This window comes from Tachysurus vachellii, chromosome 1, assembly GCF_030014155.1.
Source record: "Tachysurus vachellii isolate PV-2020 chromosome 1, HZAU_Pvac_v1, whole genome shotgun sequence".
NCBI classification, from domain to species: Eukaryota; Metazoa; Chordata; class Actinopteri; order Siluriformes; family Bagridae; genus Tachysurus; species Tachysurus vachellii.
In genome coordinates this window covers 36,873,391-36,886,566 of record NC_083460.1, presented here as the reverse complement: position 1 = coordinate 36,886,566, position 13,176 = coordinate 36,873,391, and the positions used below count along the sequence as shown (strand labels likewise).

The 13,176-nt window shown below is 37.7% G+C and overlaps 1 protein-coding gene across 10 annotated transcripts in view; it reads left to right on the top strand.

The window, feature by feature from the left end:
* Positions 1-9,703, top strand: part of tead1b (TEA domain family member 1b) — a 59,881-nt gene extending 50,178 nt beyond the window's left edge. For all 10 annotated transcript variants that reach the window (XM_060885895.1, XM_060885919.1, XM_060885904.1 and 7 more), the window contains 6 exons: positions 769-830; positions 946-1,070; positions 4,532-4,705; positions 6,751-6,891; positions 7,190-7,342; positions 9,272-9,703. In XM_060885895.1, coding sequence (XP_060741878.1) covers positions 769-830; positions 946-1,070; positions 4,532-4,705; positions 6,751-6,891; positions 7,190-7,342; positions 9,272-9,385 — 769 coding nt within the window. In that variant the 3' untranslated portion in view covers positions 9,386-9,703. The remainder of the gene's footprint in view (positions 1-768; positions 831-945; positions 1,071-4,531; positions 4,706-6,750; positions 6,892-7,189; positions 7,343-9,271) is intronic.
* Positions 9,704-13,176: the final 3,473 nt, after the last annotated feature.

Here is a 13,176-nt window from a genome sequence, read left to right as displayed (position 1 = left end):
TTCTTATTTTTTATGTATTTCTTTTTCTGATTTCTCCCATTTGTGTAGTTATTTCATGGCCTATTTTAACACCCCGATATACGGCATAAAATAGAGGTGCCAAAAGTTACACTTCAGGTGTGGCATTTCTGATTTCTGACCCCTTTGCTATACTGATACAAAAGAGACGTGTGGAAATTCCGCTTTCCTGCAATCTCAGCTCAAACATCAGTCAGACAAAACGTGAAAAAAATTCTCTTGTCGGAAAAGAAAGGCTAAATTATTTAATATACACCAAACATCCATCTTTCCATAATAATAATTTCACAATGAAACACATCCATGACACCGAAAACACTAATATTAGAATAAAATATAATTATAATTTTGAATTTAATGTAAGAAAATTAACAAGTTATATCATGCACCTTATACTTGTCTAACACACTTGATTAATATTTCAGTTATTCCATCCAAAATAAATGGATTTATGTATTTGGCTCTGTGTCGTCTCATGTCACTGTCGTCTCGTGAAGCCTGTATCAGGATCCGTCTCATATCGTGTCTTTAGCGCATCGTCTCCTGACTGGTGAAAGTGGTTACTTTCACATTTTCTCCAGTCCCTTTATTAAAAATGGAGGAGCTTCGTCCCTTGCATTCCATCATCTGTTTACAGTTTGTATATTAGCGTGTGTGTTATTTGCATTCTTTGTTTAAGGTAAGATGATGGGCAGAGGGAAACTTTCAGAGTTGTTTTTCTTGAACGTTCTTCTGTTTCTTCTGTTTTAGCATCAAGCCGTTTGCACAGCAGGCCTACCCCATCCAGCCCACCGTCACAACAGCAATTTCAAGTATTCCATATTTTGTATTTCTTATTAAATTAGTCACTTAAAAGTGAGCATTGTATCTCAATGCTAACTTATGTGTGTGTGGTGTGTGTGCGTTCATGCGTACGTGTGTGTGCAGGTTACGAGTCCACAGCAGCACCAGCACCCACAGTACCAGCGTGGCAGGGTCGCTCCATCGGCACCAGCAAGCTCAGGCTGGTCGAATTCTCAGCTTTCCTCGAGCAGCAGAGGGAACCAGACTCAGTGAGTAATAAGACTCAAGGACGAGCGATTCATCTGAAACACTCACAACAATACTCAGAACAATCGAGTTATAAACAGTGGTTAAGTGATACAAAACAATACAAAACTGACACAACACAACATGATCTGACAGCAGAAGAAATATCAGAAAACAAAATGAATCTGACAACACAAACATCAGACAATACAATAGAATCTGACAACACAAACATCAGACAACACAAACATCAGACAATACAATAGAATCTGACAACACAAACATCAGACAACACAAACATCAGACAATACAATAGAATCTGACAACACAAACATCAGACAACACAAACATCAGACAATACAATAGAATCTGACAAAACAAACATCAGACAACACAAACATCAGACAACACAAACAGCAGACAACACAAACATCAGACCACACAAACAGCAGACAACACAAACATCAGACAACACAAACATCAGACAATACAATAGAATCTGACAACACAAACATCAGACAATACAATAGAATCTGACAACACAAACATCAGACAATACAATAGAATCTGACAACACAAACATCAGACCACACAAACATCAGACAACACAAACATCAGACCACAAAAAACATTAGACCACACAAACATCAGACAACACAAACATCAGACAACACAAACATCAGACAATACAATAGAATCTGACAACACAAACATCAGACCACACAAACATCAGACAATACAATAGAATCTGACAACATAAACATCAGACCACACAAACAGCAGACAACACAAACATCAGACAATACAAACATCAGACAATACAATAGAATCTGACAACACAAACATCAGACCACACAAGCATCAGACAATACAATAGAATCTGACAACACAAACATCAGACCACACAAACATCAGACAATACAATAGAATCTGACAACACAAACATCAGACAACACAAACATCAGACAATACAATAGAATCTGACAACACAAACATCAGACAACACAAACATCAGACAACACAATAGAATCTGACAACACAAACATCAGACCACACAAACATCAGACAATACAATAGAATCCCGTGTTGTAATGTAACGAGGTATAAATACTTCGTTACTGTACTTAAGTAGAAATTTCACGTATCTGTACTTTACTTTGCTATTTAAATTTATGTCAACTTTCACTTTTACTCCACTACATTTTCTAGATAAAATGTATACTTTTACTCTGCTATATTTCCACTAGGCATCTTCGTTACTCGTTACTACAAAATAAAAAAATAAATAAAATTGCGACTGCAATAAGGGAGGTTTGGCGAATCACTGCTCCTAGATTGCATTACGCAGCTCCGCACCCTCTATTTCAGCGTAATGTTACCAAAAGGAGGCGGAAGCACAACTGAACCTGAGCCACAACAGAGCCACATTTTTTACTGTGTTACCACAAAGAGCCACATCATACACATGGACACACATGATCATCACCTTTTTTCCTGCCATTTTGAGAGCGAACTTGACACAAATTGTTTACTCCAATGATCTTGCTCCTACTGGGAAACTTTGAGGTATTTTCATCCAACTCACATGCGCGTTTGACGAAAATACCGTATTTAACTCAAGCGAAGCGAACACGCAAAATAAGAAGACACACAAACTTCGATATGAACGCAAGAACCGCACGAAACCGGGCAAAGAGCCGCATGCGGCTCGGGAGCCGCGGGTTAGCCACCTCTGTCGTAGACGACCACCCCGACGATAGTGGTGAACTCGGTGAACAGGGTGAAGAAGATAACGTTATACACCCGTGGCCGTATTTGCAAGAAATGTTTCTGTACATTGGAATGAATGAATCTTTCTACCGGATGAAGTGCCTCTTATGCCTACCGAAAATCACTGAAATTTTACTTTTTACTTTTACTTCAAATACTTAAGTACATTAAATATCAGAAAATTACTTTTGATACTTAAGTACAGTAAATATCAGATACTTTAAGACTTTTACTTGAGTAATATTCTAAAAGGTAACTTTCACTTCTACCAAAGTCTTGTTCTAGTACGATACTTGTACTTTTACTCAAGTATTGCTTTCTAGTACTTTATACAACACTGATAGAATCTGACAACACAAACATCAGACAATACAATAGAATCTGACACAAACATCAGACCACACAAACATCAGACAACACAAGCATCAGACAATACAAAATAATCAGACCACACAAACATCAGACAATACAAACATCATACAACACAAACATCAGACAACATAAACGAATTCGACAACACAAACATCAGACAACAAAAACATCAGACAATACAAAAGTATCTGACAACACAAACATCAGACAACACAAACATCAAACAACACAAACATCAAACAACATAATCATGAGACAACATAAACATCAGAGAACATAAACAAATTTGACAACACAAACATCAGACAACACAAACATCAGATAACACAAACATCAGACAACACAAACATCAGCCAACACAACAGGATTTGAAGATCAAATGAAATATCAGACAACAGTATCTGGCAACATAGGAAATATCAGAGGACACAAGATACTTTGACAAAAGATAAAATTACAAAACAAAACAAAATTATATGACACAAAACAAAAAAAAATTTAAAAACGCAAAATCTGACATTACAAAGGACAATCTAGTAATGAAATTATTGCGACTTGCAAATAACCACTTTCATAGTTACACACTTCCATTCTTACACACTTACTCAAATACATACTTACACACTTACACAAATACATACTTACACACTTACACAAATACATACTTACACACTTACTCAAATACATACTTACACACTTACACAAATACATACTTACACACTTACACAAATACTTACACATTTACACACTTACACAAATACATATTTACACAAATACGCATTTATATACTTACACAAATACATACTTACACAAACACATACAAATCTTTATACAAAGATTGTTCATTAATATAAAGAGAAGTCCTTCTACTGGAAGCTATACACAATATGGCTGTTCCACACATAATATTATTGATTGCTGCTAATTTGCTGAAACATCTGAACATTCGTGTAACCGAGGCACGATGCCATCTTTCTTCTGAGGCAGGGTGTGAGCTACAAGTGAGGGGCAAGGCTGGAGACAAAGGCCAGATACCTTTCTGTCCCTCAAAATGTCGACCCTGAGCAGGAGCACGACATTTTTTTATGATTTCTGTGACGCCAGCGATCTATCTCAGTTTGTCTGCATTCTTCAGACGGTTTTGTTTCACTATTGATAACAGATAACATGGCTTATTTGTCAGACCTTTCGCTTTTACAAGTTCCTACGAAGGATTTAGGAGCTTAAACCTGTTGTAGATTTGATGTGTTAAGGGATAAAGGATGTGATTTATGCATTTTTATCATTTAAAAAGTATCTTGTTTTCCACTTTCTGAGTCTCTATCTCTTGTTTCCATTGCAGTACAACAAGCACCTTTTTGTACACATCGGTCAGACAAATCACTCCTACAGCGATGCTCTGCTGGAGTCGGTGGACATTCGTCAGATTTATGACAAATTCCCAGAGAAGAAAGGAGGGCTGAAGGAGCTCTTTGGCAAAGGCCCACAGAATTCCTTCTTCCTCATAAAGTTCTGGGTAAGTGGACTGGCGGTCAGACAGCGTTGTAAAGCTCTTAAAATAAATATATATATATATATATATATATATATATATATATATATATATATATATATATATATATATATATGCAGGTTTTGTAGGATAATTAATTGTTAACTGTTAGGAGTCAGTATTAAACCGTAATATTAATACAGACAGTATGAATCAGTTCTGAGATTTATACAACAAAAATCTACAGACAGTGGATTAAAGGAAAAACCTACATAAGGGGGATGTAGTAGCCTTGTGTCCACTAAGTGTGTGCCTTGTGTCCCAGGTCCGCTAAGCGCCAAGGCCGTTAACCTTCAATTGCTCAGTTGTATTGAAATGGGAGTTGCTCTGGATAAGAACATCTGACAAACGCTGTAAATGTAATACATAAAGTATCTTCAAGGTTTTGAGTCATTATAAGCTGCCAAAATTGCTTCAGTTCAACTAAACATTAACTCTGCAAGTCTCTTGAAAAGGAACAGCAACCATGAACATCATTACTCCAAAAGGTATTCTATCAGTTGGTGTTTTAATGATGGTGGTGAAGATGTATCGTATATCGCACTAATATCTCTCAGAAATGTGCAACTGAGATAAGATTTAGTAACTGAAGACCAGACCTTGAAGCATTATTTTGGTACAATGAGAGGGCTGTGGCAGGAAGGGCATCCGGCATAAAACCTCTAACAAAATTCAAATATGCAGTCCAGATGATCTGCTATGGCAACCCCGAACAGGGAACAGCCGAAAGAACAACATTCAAACATATTTAGTCTAATATATCAAGCTTTTCTCCCCAAAGAATTTGCAAGATTTATGCAAAATATTAAGTCACTCTTTAAAACTGCTAAAGACGTTTTGGACCATGTTCGTATGTTCTACCATAGCTTATGATTTACATCCTCATCAAGCCATGGATGTCAGGTTGTTGGGGGCGGGGCCATGTTGTACGAGACCACGCCCACCATAGGATAAAGATGATCAGTCTGATAAACATTATTTTGATCATCATATACACAGCCTACGAATCTGACCTATTAAGTCGAGCGAGCAAGTGTGTATTATTCACTGTTTTGTACATTCACACACTGTTCCGTGCCCTTGCTGAATTTTTGAACTCGTGCCCAGTCCTTCTTGAATGCAACAGCCCACTTCAGTCTGAGTTTGCATATGCTCCGGACCATTTGGCAGCTATATTTGGCGTGTCGTATGCAGGAAAAGTGCCAGATCAAAGCCTTCGCTAATTCAGTGTAATATTTCAAAACAATAAGGAGGGGCTCGGCTTGCAGCTCTAATAGCTGTTTAAACGTAGCGCATGTTTTACCCAAAACCAAATGCTAACTAGTGGCAATCGTTAAAGTGGGCTGCGCTGTCTGTCGAGCGCGAGCCTGCTCAAATTCCGTTTGAAGTGATGAGCAGATCTGAATTTCAAACGAAACCCTGGATCTGCACAATAATGCTTCTCTGGTATATTATGTGAAAATTTAATGGGGCTGCCTTAATGAAAGAAGAGCATGCCAGAGAGGAATATTTGCGTTTTTTTTATTCTTTGTCCCTCTTATTAATTTCTATAACGACCATCAGGTCTTAATGAAAGAGAACAGGCCATTGAGAGCTTTCTTTTCCTTTACGAGAATAAAATAGCTTTCAAGTAACCTTCCATTCAATATATTTTTTTATCATCTGCTTTTGAAAGGCCACACTGATAAGGCGCTATTTAACTGGTAGCGTGTAAAGGGCCGGACTGTTAGCTCAGTGCCGTGCTGAACACGAATAGTGTTTTATAAGACAAAGTAGAGATGTAAGGGATACAGATTTCACAGTGATATTTCCTTAATTCACTCCTTAATGCATTTAAACAACTCGGGAGTTGTTAATAATGCCTCAGTCATTACAAAAAGCCTGTACTACTCATTATGTCCACTAGATGACAGCTGTATGCCAGACTCTTTAAGGTTTTTTTAGTACATTGTATATGCTGTTTTAATTGATGTTACGATGCCAGTTCTGACACCTCTGGTTCTTCTCAGGCCGACTTGAACTGTAACATGCAGGAGGAAACCGGGGCCTTTTATGGAGTCACCAGCCAGTACGAGAGCCCGGAGAACATGACCATCACCTGCTCCACTAAAGTCTGCTCATTTGGCAAGCAGGTGGTGGAAAAAGTGGAGGTAGGATTTTATACATAATGCCCGTGTCTAATCAGCTAGAGTGAGGGTGTTTTCACATAAAGTGACTTTAGATCTGAAAAGGCTCAATAGAAATAAAAACACATTATTATTAGTAGTAGTAAAAGAATTTTTTAATAATGTGACTGGAATATAAAATATAGTCGTATAATTTCAAATAAAATGAATTTGAATATTTTCAAATAATTTCAAAATTATTAATAATGATTCAAAATAAAAGTTGTTATTGTTTTTCTTCTCGCTTGCAGTAATGGTTCTAATTATTTTATATTTTATCCAGACGGAATATGCTCGCTTCGAGAACGGTCGCTTCGTGTACCGGATAAGCCGCTCCCCCATGTGCGAATACATGATAAACTTCATCCACAAGCTCAAACACCTGCCTGAAAAGTACATGATGAACAGTGTGCTGGAGAACTTCACAATCCTATTGGTGAGTCAATAGGTCATTTATTTTTTACCTCTGACCTCCAGACTATAGAGGAGGGTGATGGGTGAAGGCCTCGCTCTTCTGGATGGAGATAGGTCAGCATTCCTGCCATTCTTTTCACTTAGCAGCAACCTTGCAGGGATTAAAATGCCATTTCTCTTCCATGCAGCTGTGCATCCTGGGTCTGCTGTGTGCTCTTCTGCATCATTTCCTTCACAGTCCTTACATTCTCATCCTCGTCCTCTTCCGTGCCTGTAAAACGTCTCTAATCTACTCTTGTGTGATCATTTGCAAGTTGTTGTAATGTCGTATGTCTTTTCCTGTTTAGCGGGGAAAAACGCATGGACGTTGTTGCTCAGTTAGAGCATAAAAAGCTCATAAAAAGCTACTTTTACAGTTTCAGGTCCGAATACTAACACGGACTCCTGGTTCTGTTCTACTATGTTGATATTCATGCAAAATTTTGGACTCAGCACACAGTGTTTTAATTCTACTGTACGGTCAGAGTTACAGATTTAAGTGCTGTGTCTGTATAGGGACCCACCTTATTTTAACTTATATTAATTCAAATCAATATCTTAGATTATCTCAGATTAACTCATCTAAAAATAGTTCTTTAGACTGTTAGAGCTATTATAGTTCTTTAGAATTGTTTGAGCTGAAATTTCAAGCTGAGGAGAGTTTATAGAATAGAATAGAATAGAATAGAATAGAAGCCTTTATTTTTGACCCATATACATTACACCACAGTTAAATTCTTTCTTCACATATTATCCCAACTTGTTTTTGGAGGTTGTGGTCAGAGCGCAGGGTCAGCAATGATACAGCACCCATGGAGCAGTGAGGGTTAAGGGCCTTGCTCAAGGGTCCAACTGTTGCAGCTTGGCAGTGCTGGGGCTTGAACACTGATCCTTCAATCAATAACCCAGAGCCTTAACCGCTTGAGTTGGAGTCTTTTATTCTTCTAGTCTTATAGTTGCTTTTACCAGTTTATTAGCAGGATATTACAAGTTGCAGCTTTGACTCAAATGCTGCAGTAATTTAGGATAGTAGAGTAAGTGCAAAAGTTTCTGATCGATCTACGAGCACTAAATCAATTTCATTATTTAAATATTTTAGATTCCATATAAATACAGGTGTGAAAATTTTAATTCGAGGCACAATACTGGCTTCATGCTCATAATATTCATAAGTTCAATTCTCATAATATTTTAATCAAATCGTTAATGATGAAAAACCGACATCGGAAAGAGTCATAACCAACACTCAGTGCATTTTTTGTGCAAACAGAGGATTCATTTTGTTAACACAATGTACTACAGGATCATCATATATAAAAATAAATACATTTATAAATTCTTTCACAGAATGTAACTGAATGAAAGTTACTGTGGGGAAGGGGATTGTTCCTCATTGCACGCTCAGCACATTTTAACCCTATGGGTTGTTTAGGTTTGGACCTCTGGTGGTCAAACAGTGCAAGTACATTAGATCCATAATTAATAGGATGCTGATTCCCACAGTGTGAATCATACATTCCCAGGGTGCACATAGATTTATTTATTTTTTCCATTGCATCACGATGCAGTATTCCGCCTCTGCTGTCTGAGTATTGATAAGCGTGTTGTTCTTGCACCACTGGTGTGAGAGAGTGTGTGTGAGAGTGGTTGTGATGTTTGTGTGTGTGTGTGTGTGTCTGAGAGAGAGTTTATGTGAGTGTGTGAGAGTGTGAGTGTGTGTGTGAGAGTTGTTGTGATGTTTGTGTGTGTGTGTGTGTGTGTGTGTGTGTGTGTGTAAAAACGAGCTCTCCGATAACATCCCACGACTCTTCCTTCACCTTCTCCTCAATTCTTTGTGATTCTGTTGATTCCAGTTGAAGAAGAGCTTCATTTAAGTGTCAGCGCCTCTGATTCTCTCACTCTCTCCCCACAGGTGGTCACAAACAGAGACACACAGGAGACCCTGCTGTGCATGGCGTGTGTGTTCGAGGTGTCGAACAGCGAACACGGCGCTCAGCATCACATCTACAGACTGGTGAAAGAATGAAGCTCGTGCCAGCCAACAGATCTGTTCTATAGACTCTGAACCTCAATTTAAAAAAAAATAAATAAATAAACAAACAAAAAAAAGTGGCAGTGCCTCTAGTTCAACACTCACCTGCAGCGATTCGAGCTCTCATCCGGGTGACGCTTATCTTATTGTTATTATTATTTTTTTTTATCAGTCTTTATTAATGTATATGTGTTGGATGTTTTGACTGCAGCTGTGAATCACGGTACAGTTGTATTATGTTTTGATACAGGAAAGATTCATTTTAAAGGAAGCCTGATCGACGTTTTCTCCGTAGGTCGTGTGTATACATTATATATATATATATATATATATATATATATATATATATATATATATATATATATATATATATATATAAAGTGGCAGTATAGACTTCGCTAGATTTAAACCTGGCAGAGAAAGACAATGTTTTAGGTTTTAATCATGTTATAATGTACACCTTAAAAGCAGATTTAGCCTTTAGGTTTATATCAAACAATACCGTCTATGAATGTGTACGTGTCTGTGTATAAATGTATATACCCGCATTATTGTAGGCTTTCCAAAGATTACAAAAAAATCTTTTGTTTTGGAACATTCGGTTGATTCAGAGAGGAATAACTGTAAAGGCCATCGAAATAATAAGAATACAGTTACTGAATTTTGGCATCTGTAGCATTCAGGGAATTTAAAAGTGCAGCCCTTGGAAAAAAAATCTCACGTGTCTCACCTGCAATAAAAAAACAAAAACAAAAAAATAAAAACCAGTATTCGATCTACTCCACTGCAAAATCCAAACGTATCCTGCTAACGTTTTAGTCACTGAGGGTGCTTTCACACTTATTAATCCGTTTGTCGAATCCGAAGCACACTTTTGGTGTGTTTTCTAGTTTCACATAACTGGAACAAAAAACAAACGAAGGGCTGAAAACGAATTTGATTCATGAATTACATTTTTTATTCATTTGTCAGAATGACAGAAGAGGAAATGTATAGAAATCACAAAACATTTGAGTCTCATCTGAGTTTATTGTCTTACTATGAGACTTTTTTTAGCACTGTGTGGACACAAAAATAGGATTTTGTTCTCATGTTGTCATACATGGTTCAAGATCGGATGCGTATCTGATTAGTGACTGCATCTGATTCGTTCGGCTTTCTCGCAGAGCTTACGTACGGATCGTTGTCAGTATGTCGGATCGTTGTCAGTGCGCAAAAAACAGCAATGCAGGACAGCAACAGTGACAGCGGGGACACTGTGTTCAGTGGACAGATTATTAAATAAATCCGATGTTTAATGCGTACAAGGAGAATCGATTCGTCAATTCAAAACCGGAAGGAATATACTGAAACCGAGTATTGAAACAGCTGTCTATAAGAAATCTGTTTTAGTGACAGATAAGGATCATGAATGTGAACAGTGCTGACAAACCGATTTGATCTGAGCAAAAAATCGGATTAGTGCAATGAAGCTTATAATCAAACTATTCCACAGAGACGACTACATTCAGATGCTCTCATCCTGTTAATCTTGTTCATTTTTCCCTCCACACCGATTACTGTGTTCTTACCTACCTACTGAACCTCATTGAGGGCAAAAACACACTCGGTTTCGATTCAAAAGGACTAAACGCTGCATGTGTGAAAGCACCCAAAAAGCAAAAAAGCACTAGACAGACCACCAGAGGCGAGCTGATTGTCAAAATGTCCCGAGCACTTGGATACTTTTGGGACATGCCTTATCATGCGAACCTACGTTTTCAGTTTATTCGACGAGACACAATCATATTATCTACAGACATCAGGGAAGATTCTTTCAAAGCTCGACCTTTAATCACATACCTTTCTCGTTTTGATGAGTCCCATCCCAGTGTCCTCTGCTGCCTTTAATCCCCAACACCAAGCCTCTGTGGCCTCCTAAAACTGCGAGCCTTAACCATGGCTGTGAGAGATTTGTTTTTTGTTTTGTTTTGTTTTGTTTTTTTCTCCTTAAAAAAAATGATGCCACTAAAACTGTGAGCTCTTTCCTAAGCTGGAAGACTTTTCATGTCCTCGTCCCATGTCGTTCCATGGAAGTGTACAGTCACAGAGCTGCCAAAGCGTAACAAAGCACAGTGCCTTAAAGGATGCCTGCGTTCACACGAGCTGAGAAAACACTAAACATCATTTTGTGGTCTAACAAGAAAAGACTAGCGTGGCTAGTGTGCACATCAGCTCACACTTACCACTACATCCTAGAAATCTATCAAAACACTACCAAACTAGCCATGCCTTTCTTATCAGAAAAGACCAAAAATATAAAAAAAAAAAAATCCCTGGAGGCACGATGAATCTCCTCCTCGTTTCCTGCACTGTAGCATACAAGTGCCTTTGGTTCACGTTTTTCCAGCTTAGAAAAGACAAATCGTATTTTGCATAACTGATCAGAACCAAATACGTGGATGTAAAGTCAAATATTCACCACAATGCCTTGCTAAAAGTTTATAGTAGACGACAAGGGACGGTGGTTAAATAGTAAAAACTATAACGTAAGGACTTTTAATTAGAGATTATTCTTTTTTTTTTTTTTTTTTTTTTTTTTGTAAAATGCTTTCAGACATCTCTGTTTGTGTTCAGTCCAGATTGTTAAAAATCCTGATCTTGCTTGTTACTGTAAATTGGAAGCCCTTTGTGATATTTTTTTCTAAAGTGGTGTTTTTTTTTTCCCCTTTTTTAAAAATCAGAACTGACATTTTCTGTAGGAGAATATCTAAACACTATTCGAAGTGGATTTTAAAAGTCCTCTTTATTTGGTTAAAAACCGTTACGAATCTTCAGCACAGTTTAACGTTTATCCTTTAACGCTATCCATTTCACTCGTTTTTTAAACTGCTGTCCTACGGTTTGAATCGTTGAACTGATCTGTGTTGTACTGCTTAATGTAAAACTGTGGACTTTAGTATTGCGTAACATGGAAAACGGCGAATGATTTCCATTTTATTTCCCCGTTTATTTCTCTGTTCTCGTTCACTTTGTGTGAGTTGCGTATGGAGATTTGTTCATGTATTACTGTTCTACGTGTACACAACAATTTTGTTCTTTTTTTTTCTTTTCTTTTCTTTTGTTTTGTGATGACATCAGTATATTCCGGAGCCTCGTGTGGCCGTGATGCTGTTACTGCTACACTGCTGGCACCTCAGACCTTCTGTTCCACCCAGAAGATCACAGCTCGCAGATCGCAGCTGTCACGCCTTTTCCTTCACCAGGGAGCTAAACGCCAACGACCGCACGCTGAATGCTAGGACATTCGTTTTTGATAGTAACGGACACTGAGCAGTCGCTTTCTAGAGGAATGATGACCGCACGTCAGCAGTCTAGCTCTCTCTTTGTTTCTTGATTTGTATTTTTGTCTATGTGTAGGTACTGGTACCTCCTTTGTTCGTTACCATTTACGAAGTTGGCTTTAAAGTGAACTATTCTCTAGTTCAAAATAGTATCATTTAAAGAAAAAAAAGAAAACTATTGGGTTCGTGTGCAGAGATTTTTTTTTTTTTTTTGTAAAAAGGTGCTTTGTATAAAATTATATATTCTGGCTTTTCTTGGTACAAAGGCGTGAGATCTTTTAATATCATTAATGATGGTGAAGCGCTGGAGCAAAGGTGTGTGTATGAGAGAGAGAGAGAGAGAGAGAGATGGTAAAAACCTGCTATGTGTATGTGTTCCTTACTGCATATGGTCTTGTCTTTGCTCTGTAACATTTTTTGATGCCTTCTTGATAAAGTGGTAGATATTTTGTAGCTTTCTAG